This window comes from Diabrotica virgifera, chromosome 9 (assembly GCF_917563875.1).
Source record: "Diabrotica virgifera virgifera chromosome 9, PGI_DIABVI_V3a".
Taxonomy (NCBI): domain Eukaryota; kingdom Metazoa; phylum Arthropoda; class Insecta; order Coleoptera; family Chrysomelidae; genus Diabrotica; species Diabrotica virgifera.
Genome location: NC_065451.1, coordinates 34,959,612 through 34,987,061, shown reverse-complemented (window position 1 = coordinate 34,987,061; position 27,450 = coordinate 34,959,612). Strand labels below are relative to the sequence as shown.

Genomic DNA, 27,450 nt, shown 5'->3' with positions numbered 1-27,450 from the left:
GTAACTATCTTCTTGTTCAATTGTCTAAAATCTATGCATAATCTCCATGCTTTTCCTCCATCTATAGCTTTTTTCGGTACCAGTACTACTGGGCTGTTGTACTCGGATGTAGATGGTTCTATGATTCCTTGGTCTCTTAGTTTTTGTACTTGTCGATTTAATTCCTCTGTTTGCGCATGAGGTGTCCTATAATTCTTGATATATACCGGAGTTTGGTCTTTAACTCTTAGTTTCTGTTCGTAGAAATTGTTACAGGTTAACATATCATGCCTTAGGGCGAATATGTCTGCATATTCTTCGCATAACGATACTAAGTTATCTCGTATATATTCTGGTATGTCTAATTTCAGTGATTCTCATAATTCTTTTTTCCTATCCTTGCTGTCGTTGACTAGTCTATATATATTGAATAGTTTAATGTCCAACGTCCTGATTGTGCTTGCCTCTACATTTACTGTTTCGTATGTTGTGTTCAAAATTTTGATGTATGGATTATTACTTGAAATAATTGCTCTTGCTATGAATATTCCTGGTTGTATTTCTTGTTGCTCCACTATCCTGTCGTTCCTTAGCGTTTGAAAAATTTTGACTATTCTGTAAATTTCACATCGGGGTGGTATTATTATGGTGTCATTATCTATATTATCCAGAATTTTCGTACTAATGTAACAATCGTTGTCCTCTTTAATGTGCATTTTAAGGTTTGCGTAGTCCAGTATACATTGAAAGTTAGAAATAAAGTCTCTCCCAATGATTCCGTCTGTTGGAATTGGAAAGTTAGGTTCTACCAATTGAAAGATGTGTTCGAATCGAGTTCCTTTTACTTCTAGTGTTGTCCCAACTTCTCCCATTGTTTACAACTCTCCTTTAGTGACTCCTTTTATTTTCGCCTTTGTGTTTGGTTTCACCTGTTTCTTCATAAAATCTTGTGAACATTTTAGTATTGAAATATCAGCTCCTGTGTCTATGATAAAGGTGCTTGTGTTTTCAAGGATTCCTGTTTTCATTCGTACAAAATTCGTTAGGTTCAGGTCGAAGTTGTAAATGTTATATTTTATTTCTGCCTGTGTGCTTCCAACTTCTTGTTCATTCAAAACCCCAACTGCTGGTTTTCTTGTTCTTCTTGACTGTCCTCTATCTCTAGTAACCTTACGTTCCTGTTACGTCCTCCTCTCTGGTTTCCTCTGTATGTTTGATTGTTAAATTGTCTGTATCTTCTGTTCGAATAATTTCGTTGATTGTCCGTTGCTTCTCCTTCGTTCCGTTGTCCGAAGTTATTTCTTCTTCCTCTGTCATATTTGTTATGGTATCCTCTTCTGTATTGCTGCTGTCCTCTCCTATTCTCGTAGTTTGTCCTATAATTTAAGACTCTTCCTTGTGCATTTTCTTCAGTCGTATCAATCGATAAAAATTTAGATACTACTTCCTGCGGTGATGTAAAGTTACCTGCTTCCAGTATTAGCTTAGCTTTCTCTGCATTAACGTTTCGTTTCATTGTTGTTACTACTGTTTCCGTCGCATATTTCTTCGCTAACTCCAGTGGCACTCCTTCCGCTATGTATGCTACTTTTAATTGTTCTGCTAACTCTTCCACTTCAGATGCGTACACTGCTGCATCTCTATGCCCTTGCCTTTTCTTGGCTAATTTGGCTATTAAATTCTTCGGATTATCACCTCTTAGTTCTTTCTTCAGTCGTGGAATCGTATCTTCCGTGGTTATTAAGTTCCTAGCCTTATTGGTAAGTCGTGTTTTTATTAGCGTTACAGCTGTGTCTTCATGACCTTCTGCCAATTTTCCAAGTAGTTCTAATGCGTCCAAAAATGGTTGTAATTTCCCTGCGCTTCCATCGAACTCGTTGGGCAATATCTTGCTTGCGATATTCAAAAATTCATTGATTGTCAGAGCCATGTTTAATATTGTTATATCTTGTTTTATGTCACCTTTTTCCTCTTTTATTTCGTCGTTAATTATTTCTTCTTCTACTTCCTCGTCGCTTTTTCCTTCTTCTACTTCCTCGTCGCTTTGTTCCTCTTCAACTTCCTTGTCGATTGGTTGATGTATTGAATTTGGAACCACTGTTCTTACATTTACTGCTTGAAATGAGCGTATAACTTTGTCTCTGATTTTTCCAAAATATTTGTTGCACGCTTCCCTCTGTTTGTCCGAAAGTGCTTCCCAGTTTTTCTTAGTTAAGTGCGTGAACTTGTTATAGGATTTAATTAGCTGTGTCGTTACTTCTTCCTGTATGTCCTTAGATTTCGGTACTTTTTTCTTTAAGACCCTTCTGCTCTGTCTTCCTACTTCTTGTGCAAGTTCCTCAACTATTTTGACAAAATCTTCCCAAGTAACTTTGTTGCTACTCATTTATACATAATTTTCTATCCTCAGTTCCTGCACTTCTTAGCGAAAATATAAATTCGATAGTCTTACGGTGTATATAGATATGTGGTATATAGATATATGGTAAAAAATAACGAGATAAAATAATACGTCAATATATGGTAAAAATATGTAAAAAAAAATTGCAATAATAATAAATAATAGTTCAAAAATAAATAACGTTATATTAACCCTTGTAAATAAGTAGTTAGAATAATAATGTAAATGTATTATGCATATAGCGTATATTTGTTATATATTTATATAGTATATTTATATTGATAGTGTATATTTACGATAGCAAATATTAAAATCATAAAAAATTGCAAAAATGTACCCTCGTAATAAATAATATATACCTCAAATAATAATGGTAATATGGCATGTGAATAACTTTAATATGTGTTAAAAAAAAATTCCAATAATACCCATAAAGATAATTAAAAATAAATAGATAAAAATACTAGAAATATACCTTACATTACTGCTATACTATTAATTTGTTATGAAATATCGTGGAAATACCATAAGAACAAAATATAGACTCACCACTTTTAAACGTTTGTGTTCGTATCACCAAAAGTTCTCGATCCACGTTCCCTGGCATTGTCCATTGTCCCACGATGTTCCATCTCCATACCATTGTCCATTTAGCTCCATGTCAGGCCTGCTGTCTCCATCCTTTCTACATACCACACTGTATTCTAGGGTGGTCGAGGTACCAGATCCTCAGCCATAGACGTTTTTCTTTCCATTTCTCGTTCCAGCTTACTTCAGTTTCTTCCCTGGTCTTGGATCGCCATATGATAGTCCAGGATTACTAGGGCTATCTTCTCCCGGTAAGGGTGGTTAACCCTTATCCGAGGGGTGGAATGATTAATAGTCGTTTCACTGTTGAAGTTGTTTTATTATACTCGCATGAGTACAAGCTGGTAGCAACCTACGTAACGTCGTCTCGCGGAGTGTAGATGACACTATCTTTTAATGTGAACAATCTTACATCTAATAAAATAGAATGACGAATGTGGAATGTGTAATGAGGATTCCCTTATTATGTTTTGGTTGTATAAATATATTTAAAAGTGCAAAGTCAGCGTCGACCCTGAAAAGTGTTTATAGTGGCTGTATGTATAATTACACCTCACGATCTAGGTAAACAATGTTTATGTAACGAAAGAAGGTTGGAATTGTTTATGATGACATTTAAATAACCGAAAGAAATTAGCGTAGATAATTAAAGGGTGTTTTTAAAAGATATATAATGAGTACAGATGAATTCTTGTACAGCAGGTTTGTCAAACAAAATGACAGTAACAATTTCTCTATGTTGCCTAATTAGTTATTAGTTATAATATGTTCGATTTCTTGTTAGAAACAAAAAAATTTATTTGAAGGGATAAAAAATGGGATAAAAAAGTTTATTTGAAGAAAATGTATTTTTTTGTTCTTCTTAATGGCGGTACAGGCTGGTTTTTTTAATATTGTATTTAATTACAGAGTAGTTTCCACATACTAATATATTTCTCAAATTGGACTCTGTACCGTCATTCATTATTATATAACAAATGAATATGTGTGCCAAATATCTCGACAAAATATTCAAAATTACAGCCGCAATCTTGGACCGCGTTCTTGCTACCTGTTGATCGCTACTGTTGCCTCTTAAAAAAATCACTGAAATCGGACAAGACGATTAGGAAATTCGAGACATCAAAAATGAACAATTTTGTGGGCCGCCCGTTTTCTCTGACGCGTAGTGTATATAATATTTATGCCAAAAAATCGTAATTCAAAAATAAAAATCGACCTGTTTCGGGATTTATCTCCAAAATCGCTCATTTTTGAAAAAATGAATTTATTGCAACCTAAACGTCGTCACAATATACCTACTTCATCGTACATAAAATATTTAACACAACACACAAAAACAAAACGGTAAAATCTCACATTCAAATGTGTCAACCGTAACAAGGGATACAGGAATTACGTGATTTGTTTTAAATTAAATTAGAAACTAAGCTTAGGATTAACCATATCATTGTGTCATTCAGATACGGCAGAGGCCGTGACGGTTATGTGCGTAAAAACAAGGGGGAAAGTGAATTGGAATAATTTGTGTAACATTTGGATGACACACAAAATTTTCTCGGTAAAAGCTCCCAAATTAGTAATAGGAAAAGAAGTGTCAGAAAAACTGTTGTAGCAGAAGGCAATATATCATACTGGACTAAATATAACAAAAAATTAATTAGCAAGTGAATTAGATCTGTAATATTTTTATAACTGTTATTTTTTAACCGTTATTTTATAACCAATATTTTATAACGGTTACTTTATAACCGTTATTTTATAACCGTTTACTATAACCGTTAACAATTTATTACCATCATAGGTACAACTCAAAAAAAAATTGTTCGTACATCAAAAGACATGAATAATTCAAATTAAATTAGAGTGACCCATGTGCATTATCATATTTACTAAGTACGACTTTGCCTTTCTAGTATTTTGCGTTTCCGCGTTTAAAACGAATGTGGAATTAAGATTTAGGATTTTAGGACGAATGTCTGGTGACGTCTAGAACGTCAGAAAACCTATACAAACATTTATACATTATAGAGACATTTTGAACAACAGTCGTAATCCAGATTTTTGAAGTTTCAAGTTATCAGTTTGTTAAAGTTGTAAAGTAATTGTTAGATTTCCACGAGGAAAAAGTCTTCCTGTCGTTTGCTGTAAGCACCATAATATATTACAAAAAACAATAAAATCCTTTATAAAATGTATATTTATTAAAATCCCTATACAGGGCTACATCACAGAACAGAACTAGTTTTCGATCGGATGACCAGTCATCATCAGTGTTTACGTGAATCTAACATGCTAACCACCAAAGTAAAAAATATGTGGGTAAAAGCCCTTTACAGTTGATCCGTCTTAGGAACATTCTGTATCACGTACGAACTGACAAATGTAGTTTTAGTATATAGAGCAGATTTCGAGTGCAAACAAAATGAGATTAAGGGGATAGGTGCACAATCTTGATAAAATTCTATTTAAATGCATTTATTTTTTTTTTCGAATCCTAAGAAAACTAATAAATATTTTTGAAAAATTTAAAGGCAGAATGAAAGATTACTTTATTATCAAGGCCGAAAGTTCATTAGAATAAACAAAAAGTTTCTTTTGAATGAAATATTTGAAATTAAAAATCACACTAAATTTTCCTTTCTTCTTTTACCCCTGTAACTTATTAAAATAAATATTATAGAAGTTTTCAGGGACTTTCTGCCCTCGTTAATAACGTAATCATTCATTCTGCGTTTAAATTTTTCCAAAATACTTATTAGTTTTCTCAGGATTCGAAAAAAAAACAAATGTATTTAAATAGCATTGGAATAAGATTTTGTGCCTACCCCCTTTTATATAATAATTATTAATTAACGAATAACGTACTTTGAGGGTTTAGTTTTATTTTATAATACCACTGTTGTCTATTCGCGTAACAATGTTCCTGCATGTGATATCTGTTAATTTCACAATAATTGAATATGTCCATAATTAATATACCTGCGTGGGTAGGACGATGAGAGCGACACAGATCATGATGACCATCCAGAGCTGAGAGGGCCAGATGTCAGGTACAAAATCACCATATCCCACTGTCGAGAACGTCACGACAACGTAATAAGTGGCCTGGAAGAGGTTCAGGTGCCGATGGCCTGCTCGTTGACAATGTTGAATACCACAAACGCTGTAACAATGAAATAATTTGTATAATTTGTAGTGATACATAATTATATTAAAACCAAAACAGTTGTGATAAAAAAAATAGTTTAACATGTTTTAAAATTAAAAATACACAAGGAAGAATTTTCTGTAGATGGAATATACCATTAATTACAAATAAATTTAATGAAAAATTTCCTTTATAATAATTTACGTTTATTTAAATCAATAGTTATTACAATAATTTACAATTTCAGTTTATTCACAATAAAATAAACGTAAAAAAAGTCTTAAAAGCATAAACATGCTTGTTGACTTAATCTGTCTAATATTGACAGGTTTATGTTTATTGTTTTTTTTTACAAATCATTATTTTATTTTTACAGTTTCTAATCTAATTTCTATGTTTTTTTACCTACTATAATTTAAATTTATTAAATTGTTACACAACTCCCTTTTTCTTTTACCCAAGCAGTAACTAATTTTTTATACAAATAAATTTTTTTGATATTTTTAAAATTTATGGGCAATTGATAGTATATTCTTGGAGCAAAATATTTAATTGACCGTTGCGTGATTGTTTTTAAAGTGTGAAGACAGTCGACATTCAATTTTCTTCTTGTTTCATAATTTGACACTTTTATTTTAAGAGGAATTTTATCATTATGAATATTTTTAAGTAGCTCTAAGCAGTACAATTGTCGAACATCAAGAACCTGAGTTTCATGAAAACGTTGGTCTGAGGGATATGTTTTTCGTTTTCAATTATATTAGTTTAAGAAACCATTTCTGAGTATTTTGAAGGGTCATCAGATGGCAATCAGCTACTTCACCCCATCCTAAAATCACATAAACAAGATAAGATCTTGGTGTTATATTTGACAGTAAATTAACATTCTCAACTCATATTAATACCGTGGTCTCTAAAGCAACCAAATCTTTAGGATATATTATTAGAAGCTGCAGAGATGTAACGTCTGTTGAAGCTTTGCGTAGTTTATATTTTGGACTAGTGAGTAGTAAACTTAATTACTGCAGCGTGGTATGGAATCCTAATCATGCAGAACTTGTCTCTAATCTTGTTCAAAAAAGATTCTTAAGATATTGTTACTTAAAAAAATATATCAGATATCCGGTTAGAGGCTACAGCTATAATTTACTCCTTTCTGAATTTGGATTCCATACACTGCGTAAGCAGCGTGAAATAAACGGCCTGATATTTATCTTCAAAATTGTCTACCGCCTAATTAATAGCGATGTTTTGCTTAGTCTTATTGTACCACGAGCTGTGTCACGTTCAGGTGTAACTTTTCATATTTCGGTGCCTAATTCGCAACATAATTTCTATTGTCCGATAAAAAGTATGTGCAGAAGTGTAAATAACTTAAGATCTGTGGACATTTTTTTGTTATACTTCTTTACGCACGATAGAGGGTGAATTTTAATAGGATTAAAACCTTTGATCCCGGCGCAGTCGCATTACAACTTTGTTCTGATTGGATGTTCAAATGACATGACAAAAATTATCCAATATGGCAAAACAAAAAAGTTTATAATTGTAGTGATTTTTAAATAGTTTTTAAAGCAACAGGTACGTAATAATTGTAAATGTATCATAGGTACCTACCAAAATACATAGTAACCTACCAAAATACATAGTATGTAATATCATTTGAACTATCATTTGAACCTACCAAAATACATAGTATGTAATACTTTTATTTACATAATTTGATTACCATCGAAATTACAATCAATATTCACCTAATATATTGTTTCCTTACTCTATGTTTTGTTGTATTTTTTCAATTCTAAATCATTTCAATTCAAAATCAAAATAATTTGATTTACATAATGCAAAAATGTCAAAAGTTTAATCCGTTTAGTTAGTCGATCTTCGCACATAATGACACACTGTCTCCGTGGCGAAGCGTTTAATGCGAGTGAACCCCAATACAACGCCAATACCAGCCGCGCTGTTAAGTTGGTTCAAATCCTAATAGAAACTTTTATTTTTTTTATACATTTTATGATTGTAAGTATATTTATTATATAATTTTATTTTCAGAAAATACGTATTTAGTTAAAAAATTTTCCGACAATTAATGTTCAGAAATCATTTGTGGCATTTTTAATGTGTTTGTGTGTGTTTTATTCTTTTATTATTTTAATTTTTGGCACTGTTTTAATAAAAATGTTTGAGAAGTAGTAAGTATAAATTAGTTTTATATTTAAATAAAATATAAATAAAAAGTATATTAATTTCGTTTATAATCATAACAGAAGTATAACTTCTTACGTGCGTACAAAGTACACACACATTCTTTTTTTCTTAGTTTTAACATCTTTAAACGCAAATTATGCAATAGCTTATCGAATAGATGGCATGTTATTTTTCTTTGTTTTTGTCTTTGTTTTATTACTATTGTGTATGTGTATTAACAACAGAAACATTTTTGGCTATTCTTTATTTTATTTTATATTTTGTCATCAACTGTTCAGTCAATGTTGTTTTCTTATGTACACCTTTATGGGTTTATACCTGGTGGATGTATATTTCAGGAAATAAATAAATAAATAAATAGGATTGTACTAGAGGCAGGTAAAGCATTTTCAGCTGTTCAACATCCAAAAACTCTTTTAAATAGCGAAATTTTGGTAGTAGTCCTCGTATTTTTCTTTTAATATTTTTTATTTATAAGTCCCATTTAAGGTGCCTGTCAATTACAACTCCTAAATATTTTATGTACTCTGCTTTAAATATTTGTTGTTTTTTATTTATTTTTAATTAATTAAAAATTGTCACAGAATTTTTCTATATTGCAAAAGGTATATATTTAGTTTTTTCATAATTTAATGTGAGTTTGTTTATATGCAACCATGTTTTTATGATTTTGAAGTCTTGTTCTGTTATAATTTTAAGATCTTTCCAATTATCGACCTTATAAAAAAGTTGCAGTTTCATCAGCAAAACTAATTATGTTTCCAACAGTTTTTAGTTTGGGCATATCATTAACATAGACCGTAAAAAGTAGAGGGCCTAATACGGTCCCTTGCGGTATGCCATAATTAATTACTTCAGGATCACTTTTGACACCATCAATTTCTACAAATTGTTTTCTATCAGTTAAGTATTTTTTTAGTAATGTCACAACCCGTTCTCTCAGACCATACTTCTCAAGTTTTTTCAACAAGATCTCGTGAGATATCTTGTCAAACGCCTTAGAGAGATCGCCGAAAATGCATAAACTGCGTTTATTAGACTCAAAAGCTTCTGATATTTGTGATGTTAGTTTACAAATAGCATCTTGTCTCGATTTTCTTTCTCTAAAACCGTATTGGCAATCCGATATTATACTGAACCTATCCAAAAAACTTAGGAATCTATTTTTTTAAATTTTTTCAAATATTTTGGAATTATAAAAGGTGTATTTTAAATCCTTAAAGGGCTAAAATTATCACAAAATATTTTCGCTCTCTAAAAAGAGCATCATCAGTGGGTGTTGTTAGAGGCATAACATGCTGAGCTACCAAAAATACATAGACTAAACCTTTTAAGTATTGACTAAATGTCTTACGTTGACAAACTCATTGAAAAATCGAAAGGATGGATATAATCGCTAAGGATGTGGCCTTTGGTCATTATATGACTCCCATGAGGCACGTGGTCGCTAAGTAGACAATATTATCACTTCACAAAACAATGAGTGGCAAAAAGTTCCAGTTGCCATTCACCGCTCTCAATGTGAAGACATAATGTTGTCTATTTAGCAACCCACCTGCCTCGTGGGAGTCATATAATGCCCAAGGGCCATATTAGGGATGGGAAAAACCTACCGGTTTTAACTGAAAACCGTTTTTTTACTTCGCAATAACGGGTTTTACCGGTTGTTTGTTTTGTCCCGGTTGTAACCGGTTTTTCTTTCTAAGTAAAAACCGGTTATTAGGTTTTTACTGTGATTAGGATTAGGTTAGGTATTATTTTGGCTCCCAGTCATAATTATTATTCTCAAGTAATTATTCCAAACAAAACCACAATCCAATTTTATTTTATAAATACAGAAGCAAACTGAAAGTGCAAACTTACATCAGCCAGAAATAATTAAGTTTTATTATAATATTTCACTGAAAAGGTATTTGTAATCATAATATTTAAATAGGAAGTGATCTGGATATTACTCTTGACATTGAAAGTGGGTGAATGACTTTTTCTGATTACCAAAAATAATGTTCTGTCTATGAATATCGAATTACCGATTACGAATACGAATCTCCAAGGACTTCCCTACCTTTTCAAAACGATACACCCATACAGGAAGTATTAAAAATGATTTAAAATGTACCTATTATACAAAAATATACAAACGTGTTAAAAGAAATACATGATACACATTTTTTTGATGGTAGTAAAACTAAAAGATAAATTGCATTATCTTATTTATTTTTAAGTAAAATATTTATGTTGATATTATTTTTTTTTAAATCCCATTTGAAAGAGTCTGGGAAATTTTTTATAAGTTGAAATGGTTGGGTTTGTTGTTTGTTTGGGTTTATATGACTGCGGACACTAAATCCATTCGCCAATTTTACTATTTTTTATTTTATTAGTCATTTTTTCGTATCTTATCCTAAAACTAATACTAATATAATAAACAATTCTACTAATAAATAATTATTTTTGTATTTTTTTTTAATAATTTTTTATATATATATATATATATATATATATATATATATATATATATATATATATATATATATATATTTTTATTAATTTTTTTCCAAATGATGTTCTCAGAGTTCCACAGCAAAAACTGCAACATTCTTCTTTAGCCCTCTACTTCATTCGAAAGCTATTTTACTATGGACTGTCCAAGTTCATCATTCATTTTTATCTACATATTTTTTTTATATATTTTTTAATTATTATATTTTTTTTTCTATTTTTTTTATATATCTTTTTTTATATTTTTTCTTTCTTTTTTTTTATTATTTTTTTATTTTTTTTTTTATTTTTTTTTTATTTTTATTTTATTATTTTTTTTATATTTCTTTTCTTTTTTTTTTTCTTTTCTTTTCTTTTCTTTTCTTTTTCTTTTAACATATAACAATTTACAAGAAATACTTACTCTATATTTTACAATTACAATTTAAGCTTAATATCTAAAATATGTTTATACAATAGTCGGTATACCAACTCATTATTTTCTAATGTTAATAAATAATTTAAATTAATGGGATGGTGGACATCAGTCAAAGAATACAGTGAATTTAAAAACATATTAACTTTATTAGAGATAAGAGAACAGGTCAAAATTTTGTGTTGTAGATTGCCCAACTGTCCACAAATACATTGTGGACTATCAGCTATATTAATTTTAAATAAATATGATGGAGTAAGACAGTGGTCAAATCTCATTCTGCATATGGTTCTTATCATATCTTTTGTCGACTCCATTTTAGAAAACCAAGGTTTATCCGTTATATAGTTTCTGATTGATCTGTAGTGGTTTCCTGTATTTACGTTTTCATCAATATACCTTTCTTTCCATTCTTTCTTAATCTCTTTGAATAAATTTGATTCAATATCTTTTGGCGTACAAAGATAATGGGTTAATACTCCTTGTGTCACCGCGTTTTTAGCCAATTCATCTACCATTTCATTTCCAGTTATTCCACAGTGGCTTTTAACCCATGCCAACTTAACAGACTTTCCTTGTTGCTGAAGTTCTTTAATTTTATTTATGATATATAATTCAATGTAGTTCACTTTTGATTTAGGATTTATAGCACTAATTTTACTAAGAGAACTTTTACTGTCACTAAAAATTATAAACTTTGAATGATTTATATTAGATAAATATTTTAGTGCTTCCATTATCGCTATTAATTCAGCTGTGTATATACTCATAATAGAATTTAGTTTAAACATTTTACTAATTTTATTACTGCTATCCCAATAGGCACATCCCACACCTTCAATATTTTTTGATGCATCTGTATATAGCATACAATAATCTTTGAACATTTGTGAACTGTCGGAGATAAACACTAATTTTCTTAAAGATATAGGCAACTTGCTATAGTCCCTTAAAAAGTATACCTGAACTTGTTCCATACTATTAAAGTCAATATTATAATTTGGTTTTATGTCATATTTATAAAGTTGTTTATCATATATTGTCATTTTTGAATATAAATCTACCATATTTAGAGTTTTCTTTTTTATCCAATATTTTTCTGTCAAGTCTGCTAAAAACAGTTGATGTATTTTGGAAATTAAACTTGCCTTTTTTTCATACAATCTAACTAAAAGGTTGATGCCAAGTTTTTTTCGTCTTATATCCATCGGCATTTCACAGCATTCAACTTGTAGATTATTTATCGGTGTACTTCTTAGGGCTCCTATACACAATCTAAGGGATTTATTAATGATTTTGTCTATTTTATTTAAATGACACTGTGATGCGTCACCGTATAATATTGATCCGTAGTCGAATATAGCTCTTATATTATTTTTAAATAACAACAAAGAAATATTTGGATCTGCTCCCCAACGTAAGTGTGATACGAATCGAAGAAGGTTTATTCCTTTTTCTGTTTTTTTAACTATATGGTCTATATGTTCTTTCCAGAGAAGCTGTCTATCCAGAGTAATACCCAAATATTTAACATAACTTTGTACAGGATAGGATATATTGTTTATTAAGATGTGATTGGGTATTTCTTTTCGTTTTCTTGTAAAAATACATAATTTGGTTTTGGAATCAGATATATTTAGTCCATGTAATTCACTCCATATTTTAATATGTTTGTCTCCGTCTTCAATGGATTTGACTGCATTTTCTATTTTAATGTTTTCTTGATAAATAACTATATCATCTGCAAATTGTAAAATTTTTGTTGAGTTTAAATTTTTTTCTATATCAGAAGTGTAAATTAAATATAACAAAGGGCTTAATATTCCTCCTTGAGGTAAACCACCCATCGCTAGTCTTGGACCAAATGTGTTATTATTTACCGATATATAAATTTTTCTACAGTCATACAATTTTATTATTTTTTGACAGAAGCATTCTGGCAGACCTATTTGTATCATTTTGTTATATAGTATATTTAAATTAACGTTGTCGTATGCTGCTTCAACATCTAATAAAAGAGCGATTACTGAAGAATTTTTCGTAAACGCTAAATTTATATCTGTTACCAAATGACTCACAGCTTCCACAGTAGAATGATTTTTTCGAAATCCAAATTGTGTTTGTGATAATTTATTGTTTTTTTCTAGCCAACTTTCGAGCCTAAGTTTTATCATTCTTTCCAGTGTTTTTGTTATGCAGGAGCTCAATGAAATACCTCTATAAGATTCTGCTGAATCAGGATTCCGATTTGTTTTGAGAATAGGAATCACCCGGTACTCTCTCCAGTTATCTGGAATATCTTCTGATAACCATATTTGATTAAAAAAATTTAATAGTGTTTCTTTCCCTTTTTGATGTAAATTGGCCAACATAATATAATGTACATTATCTATACCTGGAGAAGTATTTTTCTTATTCTTAAGGCTTATTTCTAATTCACAGAAACTAAATGGAATTGAAAGTGGATGCATAGAGTTTTTTCTTTCCATTACATTAATTTTTGAAAATATATTATCTGGACATAATTTTCTTAAAAACTCCTCAACCCATTCTCCTTCAGTCACTGGATTTACTTGTGGTTTAAAAATGTTTTGTAATCGTTTGGCTTGATTCCACATATCTTTAATTGGTGTATTTTTGTTTAAAGTTTTACAAAAATTTCTCCATGCATTACGCTTACTCTCTAATACAACTTTTTTGGTTTTCGCTACACATTTATTATAATTTATATAATTTTGTATATTAGACTGTAGTTTAAACTTGCGTAAAGCTAGTTTTTGTTCTTCTATTACCTTTTTACAATTGTCATTCCACCAAGTTTTTCTAAATCGTGAATTAGTCCCTGTTCTCTTCTCCGGTATACATATCTTACAATATTCGTTTAATTTATTTAAAAATTGTTGGTAATTTAAATTATTATCTATTTCCATGAAATTATCAGTGATAGAAGAGAAAAGAGACCAATCCGCTTTATTTATGTTCCATTGGAATTTTGTATTTACACATTCCGCTTTATTAACATTAATATTTGACTTAATAATAATAGCAAAATGATTTGATCCTAATGTCTCGTCCACAACATCCCAATCGAAAAAATGACTAATATTTGCTGAGCATATTGTAAGATCTATTGCAGATTTATTATTGCTATTCGGTCTACGCATCAAAGTTTCTTTACCATTATTTAAAATTACAAGATTACAGTCCTCAATAGCTTCTAACAGATTTTTTCCTATAGTATCTACAGTACTACAACCCCAAACATAATTGTGGCTATTAAAATCACCACCAATTATAAAAGGCTTCTCTAGACTATTAAAAAACTTTTTCCATTCATTTAGAGTGATTTTAAGATTTGGTTTTACGTATATTGAATAAATGTTTAACTTTTTTCCGGATTGAATTTTAATTGATATGCTATTGCACATTATGTCATTAATTTGGTGAAAAGTAGGACTGTTGTAAAATTTTATTAATTTTTTTAAAAGGATGGCTACTCCACCATATCCATCATCTCTATCATTCCTAAAGACATTATAACCAGTAAAGTTAATAAAATTACTTTTTTTTAACCAAGTTTCTGATATTAATCCTATATCTATTTTATTGTCATACAAGAATTTTTCTAAATAACCCTTATTTGTTTTAATTGATCTCGCATTCCATTGAAGAAATGAAACGTTAGCCATCACGAGGTAATAATAATTGTGAAATATTGTTTTTTAATAATTCCAACGTTTTTTGATCTAAATTGTGATTAATTTGATTTAATGTTGCTGAAATAAAGTTTACTATTATTTCTCCTATATTATTTTGATTATCGTTTTGTGTTTGTGTTGTGTTAGAATAAATGGGATTATTAAAATTATAACAAGGCTGACTTTGTATTCTTGGTGTTTGCAAAATTTTTCTGCGTGCTTCCATTGTTTCTTTATCTACACTACTAGAATCAATACTACTTGATCTTTTTCGTTTAGATATTGTATATTTATTTGAAGTATTTTCTTGGTCTTTACTTACTGTTGAATAACATTTTTTATATTTATTATTAGCTTCATAATATGTTATATTTTCATTATTCATAACTTTTTTAATATATTCCTGTTTTTGTCTTTCTGTACAATCTGCTCCCTTGTCAGTAGCGCTGTGTTTTCCTTTGCACAATACACAAAGTAAATTATTCGGATTGGAACAATTAGATTTGTTGTGTTCTTCGCCACATCTTTCACACTTATCTTTTCCTCTACATTGGGCACTTATATGCCCAAATCTCAAACACTTTAAACATTGGATTATTCTGGGTGTATAATTTTCCACCTCGTATATCATTTTTTCTATTATTACATTTTTTGGTATAGACTGACCTTTAAAAGTGACAATTACGGTTCCTGTTTTTACATAATTAGTATTACCATTATCTTGAATCACTTTCCGCATAATTCTTTTTACATGTAATACTTCGAATTTAATTCCAAATCTAGGTTTAATTAATGATAATAAATCATTATCTTCTATCTCTTTATCTACCAATTTTATAACACCTTTCTTTTGAGTAAAAAACGTTGGAATATATGCCTCATACTCTTTGCTTTTAAGAATTTGAGAATCAATTAATTTATTAGCACTAGCAAAATTATTTAGTTCTACCTTGATTTTATTTCTACCAACTACTGTAATTTGTGTGATATTATTTTCAATTTCAGGTACTGCACTTAAAATCAAACGGGCCGTGCCGATCCTGTGTAATCGACCAATGTTACCGTTTTTATTTTCTATGTGTACTATATAAGGTGCATTATCTCCAAATTGATATCTATGTTTTAATCTTAAATTTATTACTTTATTTAAATTTTGCTTACCTGACTTATCTGTTTGATTTAAATTTGTCAAAGTTTCATCGTTATTGCAACTAAATTTGTTACTTACCTCAATAGTACTACTTGTTTGGTTTTGTTTGTTTGTTACCTTATTATTTACTCTATTGTTATTTTTATTTAATTCCTCATATTCCATCATCCCATCTCCTTCCATTTCTACATAAAATTTACCTTTATCTGGAGGTTCGGGTGGTATACCTTCCATATTATTTGTTTCCTGAAATTTAACTTCTAGGCGCTAAATTTCACACTTTCTTACAGATCACTGGTTTAGTACTTCTTTATACTACTCGTAATACTCAAAAAGTTAAGAAAAAACCTTAAAAATTAATAATTTTTAGGAGAACTTCTAAATAAACTGCCTTTCAATTTGACGTTTATTTGACATTCTCAATGGTTGGGTTAAATTGTATATTATTGCAGTATGCATATATTAATCTTACGCTATATTATATTTAATAATAATCAATAAATATATAATAATAATAAAATAATAAATAAATATAGAGATATTACCATAACCACGCTACTGAACCCTTTATCAAGAGGACTTGGACCACGGTCATTAAGATAATGTAAACTTATAAAAAGACATTTTAGTTAGTAAACAAGCATTCATGTTTTGGTCATCATTTACTTTTCATTGTATCAAAGTTAATATTTTGTTGTAAAAGTTTTATTTTGTATTAATAAATAAAAGTAATTTTTTAAAAAGTTTTGTGATCAAGAAAACATCATTGGCGCTGCGAACAGGATAGTCTGCACAGAATCTCCCGCAATTCCTGGTCAATCTCTATTGTTTAGCAGGATATCCACCTGTTAGAGAAGAACAACAGATGTTATCAACTGCGATCATCATACTGTGAGTCTTTCCTTTTTTTTCACATTTTCCTTATCACTTATGAGCACATATTTTGATACGGTCGAAGAAATTAACTCAATTCTCTCTCAGCCACCTTCAAATAATTTTGGCGACAGAAGTCCTATTAGTAGATCTGAAAGAACAATGCCCATTACCAATGCCGACATTTCTAGCCTCTGTGCTACGCTTCCAGAATTTACTGCTGGACAAAATCTTTCTACTTTTATTAAATCCGTAGATAATCTATTAATATTTTTGCAACAACAGAATACTACTGCACCGCAAGAATTTATTATTAACGCTCACATTTTATCACGTATTAAAGGTGATCCACGAGATTATCTAAATTACTCCAATAAAACTAACTGGACAGATGTACGTCCAGCTTTACTTACGAAATACGGCGACAGGAGATCTGAAGAGATCCTTGTTACCCAATTAACAACAATGGTACAAAATGCTTCTGAAAGTTATGACGACTATCACCATTGAATTATAGATAATTTAAACGATTTATTACAGCATATATCGCTACATAATACTCCAGAAACTTTAAATTCTAAAACCCCTTACTTTAGAAAATTAGCACTAAAAACCTTTTGTACTGGTCTTAACAATCCTTACTGCGAACACATAGCACCAGAACTGCTCAAATACGGTAGCAACACCCTGTATGAATACCTAAGAGATCTATTTAATAGATGTATTAATGGCGAAGTCATACCAAAAGAATGGCAATTGTCTGTAATTTCTACAATACACAAGAAAGGCAGTAAAATATATATGCGATAATTACCGGGGAATATCTGTCACAAGCACCATCAGCAGAGTTTACGGAAAAATTATCAAAAATAAAATAGAAGAAGAATACAAGGACTTAGAGGCCGAAGAGCAAGCCGGTTTCCGCGCTGGCAGATCCACCACTGACCACCTATATTGTGTAACACAGTTAATAGACAAACAAATAGCCTACAATCAAGAACTGCATTTAGTGTACATAGACTTAAAAAAAGCATACGATACTGTACCACAAAGTAAACTTTGGAAAGCCCTCGAAAAAACTAACATCAGTCTGAACCTCATTAAAGCTGTAAAAAATCTATACCAATATAATATAGCAAAAACCAGTCTATACCAATATAATAGTCCCAAAAACGCACGGAAAAATACAACCAATCGAGAGACTTAACCTTCAACCATTAGTATCGCTAGGACTTAGTTCATTTTCTACATTCTTAATAGTCCTTGCCATAGCGATTATTATGTACATAATAGCAAGAAAAAGACGACGACTCTGCAAATTGCTGTTCAGCCCGAATATTCCAGCCCAGCAAGCTCTAGCTCTACAAGAACTTCTTGAATCCTCGCAAACTAAGGATTCGCTTATGGAGGAAGGAGAGATATTACCATAACCACGCTACTGAACCCTTTATCAAGAGGACTTGGACCACGGTCATTAAGATAATGTAAACTTATAAAAAGACATTTTAGTTAGTAAACAAGCATTCATGTTTTAGTCACCATTTACTTTTCATTGTATCAAAGTTACTATTTTGTTGTAAAAGTTTTATTTTGTATTAATAAATAAAAGTAATTTTTTAAAAAGTTCTTTGTGATCAAGAAAACGTCATTATATAATACTTAATAGAATAAAATGGTTTTATTAAAAATTGTGTTTCATTTATATTGATATTGATGTTCTTTCGATAGTACTAATTTTGATCATATTGAAATCGAGTATCGAGACGAGTGGAGTATCGCAAACTAAAGTGCATTGTAAATGTAGCATTGTAACCTATTGGATTTAAAAAACCGAAAACCGGTTTTTGGAAAAAACGGTTGTTTTGGCCTATTATAACCGCCAGGTTAAACCGTAAGCAAAAAAACCGTTATAACCGAAAACCGGTGTTTTGTCAAAAACCGCCATCCCTAGGCCCTATCCTTCGGGATTTTATCCATCCATTGGATTTTTCAATTATTTTGTCACTATGTATTTTTGGTGGCTCAACATGCCATGCCTGTAACAACACACACTGATGATGCTCTTTTTAGAGAGCGAAAACATTCTGCAGTAATTGTAGCCCTTTAAGGATTTTTAAATGGATATACCTTTTATAAAGGAAGTTTTTCATTAAATTTATTATAAAATTATGTACTTCAAATCATATAATTATAATTGTAGCGTAGAAAATATCTAACAGCTGACGTACCTAACATCGTTGTAGCGTTTAAATCTCTTTGTAGCATATAACATTAAATACTTCAATTTTGAATCTTTCTTGTTCCTTTTAAATTGTTTCACTTTCATCTACTTCATCGAAAAATGTTCTTCTCTTCTTTGTTCTTTAAAAGGCAGTTGTATAGAATATGTTTGAGATATCCTCGTCTTCACAAAAAAATATTTTTGGTTCTAGTTCTATTTCGCTTAACATATTTTCTTACGTCTCCAACAAATTAGATGTCAGTAATTCTACTCCAATTGACATGTTCAAGTCCACAGTTTCTTCACGTTCACGTTTTGCTTGTTGCATTAACTCGTTCCAAAGTTTTTGTCCAAATCAACGTCAATAGAGATGTCTCAAAGGTATCCATTTTATTCTGCAGTGTCTTGGCTTTATTTTTAACTGCTGATTTTCTGTCTCTATTATTGCTTAACTGGAAAAAATAGGTTTGATGGATCCATAGTTTTTAAGTAAAGCATTTACAACGTCAAAAGTTTCTACAAATTTTGTTTTCATCACTTTCAAGAATTCGATGCAAATTTGCTGAGACAGATAGGTAACTGAACCTTTTCATTTATTCGCATTCCGTTGTAAATGCTCAGCTAAGAAGTTGTCAAATTTACCCTAGTATACAAGACAACTTAAGTAATTTCCTAAAATGACGACTCGATAAATCCTCATTGGATCAACGGTAAGCTATTCCTTGAGGAGCAAGTAATCTAGTAGTGACAAATCTTCTTAGGACCTTTATCCAATAATCAGCTTCGCGTTCTACTTGCTCTTTCAAGCCAGGGTCTATAACTCCAATTAATGATGATCTTGTTATTAATGTAACCATAGAGTTCAGATGAAATTTACTTTTTTCGTGAGATTCGTCACTTCTTCGTAGAGAAAACTATTCAAATGTTTCCAGTGGGTCCATCCAAAATAAGTTAACTATTTTTTTCAATTGAAAATATTTTGCACAGGTACCAATAAACAGATTAATACAAATAACACTTGCGTCGTATATTAGCCAATCTGTCTTTTGTTTGCCTCCATTGGGTTTTCCTCTATAAACATTGCTTTCATTTAATCTTCTATGTGGAGTCAATGAAGGTGGGTATGAGTTATTACCTCAGATTTCGTTGAACCTCCATCGATGTTCATAAAAATTGGTGAGTGGTTAAAGAATACCTCAAGGAACAAAGGTGACATAGTGCCAACTTGCGCTTTTTGCATTTTAGGGGTGAAATATAACCCTTTTTTAAAAATTATTTTTTAGATTTCTGAAAGTGCAGTCACTCTAAGTTTCCACTTCCTATTTCGTTGAACCTTCATCGATTTTCAAGAAAATTGGTAAGTAGTTAGAGGATACCTCAAGTAATAAAAATTATATAGCAGCAACTTGCGCTTTTGCATTTTAGGGCTGCAATACACCCCTACTTTTTAAATTGTAAAAAATGCAGATTTCCGCATTATGGCGCAAGTAATCTCGTTTAATTAAGAAAAATAAATAATTTTTTTATATTTACGTGCATGAACTACATTTTTTTTTAATATTTCAAACCTTTCAGCAACCAAAAATCCGAAAATTAACAAGTCGAAAATCACGAAAACCTTATTCTTCTATATTTCTGAAAGTGTAGTCACTGAATGTTTTCACCCTCGATTTCTTTGAACCTTCATCGATTTTCATGAAAATTGTAGATTAGTTAGAGGATACCTCAAAAAGCAAAAGTGATATGGCACCAAGTTGCGCTTTCTGCATTTTAGGGGTGAAATCCACCTTTTTTTAATGATAAAAATGCAGATTTCAGCATTCTGTCTCAAGCAATCTCGTTTAATTAAGTAAAATAAATAGTTTTTTACATTTATGTGCATGATTTATAATTTTTATTAATTTTTCAAACCTTATAGCAATCAAAAATCAGAAAATTTGCAAATCGACGATCACGAAAAAAATTATTCTTTTATATTCCCAAAAAGGCAGTTACTGAAGGTTTTCACCCCTGATTTCGTTGAACCTCCATCAATTTTCATGAAAATTGGTAAGTAGTTAGAGGATACCTCAAGAAACAAAAATGATGTGGTACCAACTTGCGCTTTTATCCTGGGGGTGCATGTTACCCCTTCTCATGGGTGAACACTATTTTATTAAAAATAACCCCATAATTACATAGAGGAGTAAATTCTAAGCAAACTTTTTTTTATCAAGTTTATAAATTTTTTATTTAAATAATATTTCATAATTTAATAAAATATTATTGGTACAGTAAAACCTGACAATAGAACCACTAAAAATAGAAAAAAATAAGCCGTTATAGAAATGTGGCCGCTAATGCTAGGTTTCCTTTTCCACAAATACAAAAAATATAATTGAAAATTTATTTATTTTAGTAATTAAAGCAAATCTAATTAAATATAATTATACAAACAAACGGAACATACTAAAACTAAATTCAATTTACTACAATATAAAACAATATCTATACGAAAAAACAACTACAAGAAAAACAGAATTTTTGTTTATTTTACATTTAAAAAAAAAACGAAACATACTAAAACTAATTTAATATAGGTAATACATAATATAAAACAACATACTATAGCTACTACGAAAAATACGCTTATCACTAAAGTATCGTCGTGCTTTCATGCTATATTCAACAAAACCAACTTGGTACGGCCTTTAATTAGATATCGCAAATCACTTTGGCTGATTTTGTCTGCATATATATTATGTTTGAGGAATCGCTTTTTTTTGTGAGACTGGATATAGGACATTTCTCAAGTATGAAGTCACATTCATGGTATATCGTTGCTATAAAGGGATAATAATCTGTGCAATGTTATGGTACAGGCTACGTTAAATATGAAGTAAATGTGGAAGATATAAACTGGTTATTCATTTCAATTTAATTTGATTGTTTTTTAATCGTTTACAATATTTAAAATAATTAAAGACATAAAGTTAGGGATTTCAAAAATAAATTCTCTTCTCACTGGCAGGGTGGGAAATAATAAAGTGCCATACAATAGCATTTCATTACAATGCTCATTACAGACATTACAGGCTGCTCCGTTTGAGAAAACTCATACTCTAAAACTTTGAGAAAACACTCATTCAGTTTCGACCAACCCTGTATTAGCTAAAATTAAACGTTTTGCTAGATTAATAATTTTTAACAATAATAGACTATATTAAAAATCACTTGAACATAAATTGATTTTCTGATGTCAAATCACTACAATTATACAGGGGGTGAATATTGCTATGAAATTTGAAAAAAAAACGTAATTATCTTTTAAACTACTTCGTACAACATCACAAAACCTGATATTTTAAGAAATAAAACATAGAGGAGAATCCAAAAATGTAAAAATATACAGGGTGTTCCATTAAACAAAAGATAATTTTGTTTTACCCTGTCAATATGGGTGGCCCTGTATATTTGGAAATGTATTTAAATTCTGATATTATCTATGCCCCAATCTCACCTAAATAAACTTTTTTCGTATCTCCTACAACAAACGATTAATTGGACTTCCCACAACCTGTATACATACAAAATCTCCGCTATAAAATTTTTTCAAAGAAAATGTTATTGGTTTTTTTTTAAATAACTCCGTTAATTTTTGAAATATGAGATTTATCCAAAAACCATTACAAAGCTAAGTAAAAGGCCTATAAGACTGTATTAAAAATAATTCTAAATCCTTTATTTTTTTTAAATACAAGGTGAAAAAGCCCCGCTTACATGGTTCTCGCAGTAAAATTTAGGTTTAAATGTTTCTATCTCGGTTATTTTTTGTCGTAAAAAAATATTAAAAAAAGAAAAAGTTTGAATAAAGTTAAAACTAACATTTTGTTCTCTACCATTTTTTAAGTTTGTCGAGTATTTTTGGAGTTATTATCAAAAGAAAATGAAATTCACGAATATTTGAAAAGTTCTAATTTTTTTTAATCGTATTTTTTTTTTCAAAAATATGCATTCTAAACCGGTCAAAATTGTTGAAGTTATTACTCATGTTAAAATAAATAAAGTTTTTAATGGGTTACTATAAATTTTAATTCTTGTGGAAATGACGTATGTTTCATTTTTCATTCTTCCCTAAAAAATCTGAAAGGGTCCTCTTATTTCCATCATAACTTGCTTAATTTTGATGCTATCGACTTCTTATATAGCTTTTTGATAGTTACCTTTAAGTACTTTATTAAAATGTTTAGTGTCTATTTTTAACAAAGTGCATCGTTTTCCTGTTATTTAAGGTGATACAGTAGCGATCAACAGGTAGCCAAAACACGTTCCAAGATTGCGGCTGTAATTTTGAATATTTTTTCGAGATATTTGGCGCACGTATTCGTAATTTAATAAAGAAAGGCGGTACAGGGCCCAATTTGAAAAATATATTAATATGTGGAAATTACTCTGTCATTAAATATAATATTAAAAAAACGAGCCTGTACCGCCATTAAGAAGAACAAAAAAATACACTTTCTTCAAATAAACTTTTTTAACCGATGCCTAGATTTTGTGTCATTTTTGAACTAGAAATGAAATAAAAAATTTTAGTAGTTCCAAAATGACACAAAATCTAGGCATCGGATAAAAAAGTTTATTTGAAGAAAGTGTATTTTTTTCGTTCTTCTTAATGGCGCTACAGGCTCGTTTTTTTAATATTGTATTTAATTACAGAGTGATTTCCACATATTAATATATTTTTCAAATTGAGCTCTGTACCGCCATTCTTTATTATATTACGAATACGTGTGCCAAATATCTCGAAAAAATATTCAAAATTACAGCCGCAATCTTGGAACGCGTTTTGGCTACCTGTTGATCGCTACTGTTTCCTCTTAAGCTTGAATACTAAGATTTGAGTACTCGCGGAAAAAAATATACATTCAAGTACACATAACTCACTTTGTATATGTAATAAAGGATTTTTCGAATAAGGAGCCCATTTATTTTTATATTATCTTCGATTTTGGTAATAACAACTTTTTTGAAGAAACTTATGGTTTTTGAGTTATTTATGAAAAACTGCTTTAAAACATGGATTTTTTCAGGAAAAATCAAAACTTTGGTCTTTAATAACTCAAAAACTATTGATTTATTGGAATAACTTTATATAAAAAATTTTAATTATAATTTGTCCCTCTATCGATTAGTGGTATTATTTTTAATAAAATAATTTCCACCCCCGAGAAGGGGTGGCATCCCCCCCCCCCCAGGGTAAAAGCGCAAGTTGTCACCATGTCACCTTTGTTTCTTGAGGTATTCTCTACATACTTACCAATTTCCATGAAAATCGATGGAGGTTCAACGAAATCGGAGGTGAAAACTTTCATTGACTCCACTAATAAGCTTTGTCTCCATATTGATACATTTTTGTACAACTTTCTAAGGAATCACTCCTTGGTTTAAAAGGGCCTAGCCGGGTAAGATGGTGAAAAGTGCCCCCAGCTCGATTTAAATTCCATATAGGCCAATTTTTAGCACATATAGAGGAACTCACTTTCTGAAATTTTTAGCCCCCTAGGTGGTCACGTGACCCCCCTAGAGCCTAATTAGGCTTTTTAAGTTTTTATTTTTTATCTCAGCCGCATTAAGAGCTAGCCAAAACTTTATTTAAAAAAGTTGTAAGTTTTAAAAAGATCTATATGAAATTTTTTTTTTTTATTTTTTTTGGCGGGAAATTCGAATTTTTAGAACAATTTTAAACTTTTAAATAAATCTGAAAAAAAAACTAAGACACTCGTTTTTACGAAAATTAATTATAATGTGTATTTTTGCACAATCTTTCACCCTGATTTTTTTCAGATTTTTAAAATTGGTGAAACGTACCTTTAAAAATAAAAAACCGCATTTTTTCGGTTTTTTTTTCGTTTTCTTGATACAATTTTATACATATTTTTCAAAAAATTTAACACCGTCACTAGAATAGGTAAAAAACTGAAAAATAATTGGGATTTGCTTCATAAAAATTTTTTGTAACGCCATCCATTTTCAAGATACAGGGCGTTGAAGAAAACAAAATTTTACATATTTTTTACGATCTTGCCGAAACTACTGGCAACATTGTAATAAAACTTGGCGGGTTTTAAGAGGTAGTTATTGTGCATGTTTTGACATACAACTAAGGATTTAATATTCATCACTGGCGCGCATAGGGGTAATGGTCTGAACTTTTCAAAGAAAAAAAGATAGTACGCCCCTGACATATTTCAAATTAACAATCATTTTTGAATTCCTCGTTCAATTTGCAATAAAAAATCTATCTTCTCATTTTTTCATACGACGCGCTGTTTTGCTGCAAAAAATAAAATATCTTAACGCTTCCAAAGTATTCGAATTAATTTTGATAATGGATGTATGGAGTTTATTATGTATATTGTAGATGTAGAAACTACTAGAAGTTCGAATACTTTGTAAGGGTTAAGATCTTTTATTTTTTGAATAAAAATGGCGCGTCGTATGAAAAAATAAGAAGATACATTTTTTGTCACAAATTGAACGAGAAATTAAAAAACGATTGTTAATTTGAAATATGTCAGTGGCGTACTATCTTTATTCTTTAAAAAGTTCAGACCATTACCCCTATGCGAGCCAATGATGAATATCAAATCATTAATTGTATGTCAAAATATGCACAATAACCAGCTCTTAAATCCCGCCAAGTTTTATTACAATGTTGCCAGTAGTTTCAGCAAAATCGTAAAAAATGTGTAAAATTATGTTTTCTTCAACGCCCTGTATTTTGAAAATGGATGGCTTTACAAAAAATTTTTATAAAGCAAACCCCAATTATTTTTCAGTTTTTTACCTATTCTAGTGACAGTGTTACCTTTTTTGAAAAATATGTATAAAATTGTTTCAAAATACGAAAAAAAAAACTGAAAACATGCGGTTTTTTATTTTTAAAGGTACGTTCCACCAATTTTAAAAGTCTGAAAAAATTCAGGGTGAAATATTGTGCAAAAATACACATTATAATTAATTTTCGTAAAAACGAGTGTCTTAGTTTTTTTTTCAGACTCATTTAAAAGTTTAAAATTGTTCTAAAAATTCGAATTTCCCGCCAAAAAATTTAAGAAAAATTTTTTCTTATAGATATTTTTGGAACTTACAACTTTTTTTAATAAAGTTTTTGGCTAGCTCTTGATGCGCCTGAGATAAAAAATAAAAACATAAAAAGCCTAATTAGGCTCTAGGGGGGTCACGTGACCACCTAGGGGGCTAAAAATTTCAGAAAGTGAGTTCCTCTATATGTGCTAAAAATTGGCCTATATGGAATTTAAATCGAGCTGGGGGCACTTTTCACCATCTTACCCGGCTAGGCCCTTTATTAGGTACAGTTATTATAAAATCATCAGTATTAGAAGCAGACTATTTCGAAATCGCAGGTAGTTCGTCGTATTTTCCTCTATTTCAGAAAACATGTAGATTATTTAGTGGCCTTTACTTTTTTATTAATAAAAGAAACGGGTCCCTACGGGCCCCTCAGGGGCTTGGGCCCCTGGGCGCTCGTCCCAAGCGCCCAGTGCATAAACCGGCACTACTTGTCCACCGTCCATTTTGTGTTCTAGCTAAGTACCCTGCCCAGTTCCACTTAAGAGTCGTGATTCTTTTGATGACGTTTTGAACTCCTCATCTTTGCCTGATATGTTGGTTTGTTATGAGGTGTCGAAGGCTCACGATCAGCACTGCACTCTCCATGGCTCGTTGTCTAACTCTGACTTTATTCGCTGAATTTTTGCATTAGTGTTAAAGTCTCTGCTCCATAAGTTTGTACGGTCAGAATACATTGGTTATAAACCTTTCGTTTAAGACACATGGAAATTTAACTTTTTGGAATATAGTTTAGTTTGTCAAATGCTGTCCTGTCAGGCCTATTCGTATCTCAGTTGTTTGTAAGTGTCTGTTTGTTGTATGGTATTATTGTCAATACAGATGATCCCAAACTCAAACCCTCTTTACTTTATCGTACTACATACGTATAGTCTAAGAGCTGGAAGCGGATTTTGTGCGTGATAAGTAATATGGAAAAACTATACGGGGATATGTTGAATTAGTTGTGTACATGACTTTCACCAACGGCCGGAAACCAGAGTTGGGGCCGAGGGTAGTTATAAGGGGTCAAAGTCGCGGCTTTTATTATTTTTTTTATGACGCTCATGATCGAGATAGTGCACCAAAATTTGGGAATAAGTAGGTCATGACGTACCTAAGTAAAATCTCTAGGGGCTCAATGC

General features: G+C 30.6%; 1 protein-coding gene across 1 annotated transcript in view; it reads right to left on the bottom strand.

Moving 5' to 3' along the window:
* The window catches only part of LOC114330269 (potassium channel subfamily T member 2), a 630,795-nt gene that overhangs the window by 456,540 nt on the left and 146,805 nt on the right, over positions 1–27,450 (bottom strand). The window contains exon 3 of the mRNA XM_050662017.1: positions 5,951–6,134. Coding sequence (XP_050517974.1) covers positions 5,951–6,134 — 184 coding nt within the window. The remainder of the gene's footprint in view (positions 1–5,950; positions 6,135–27,450) is intronic.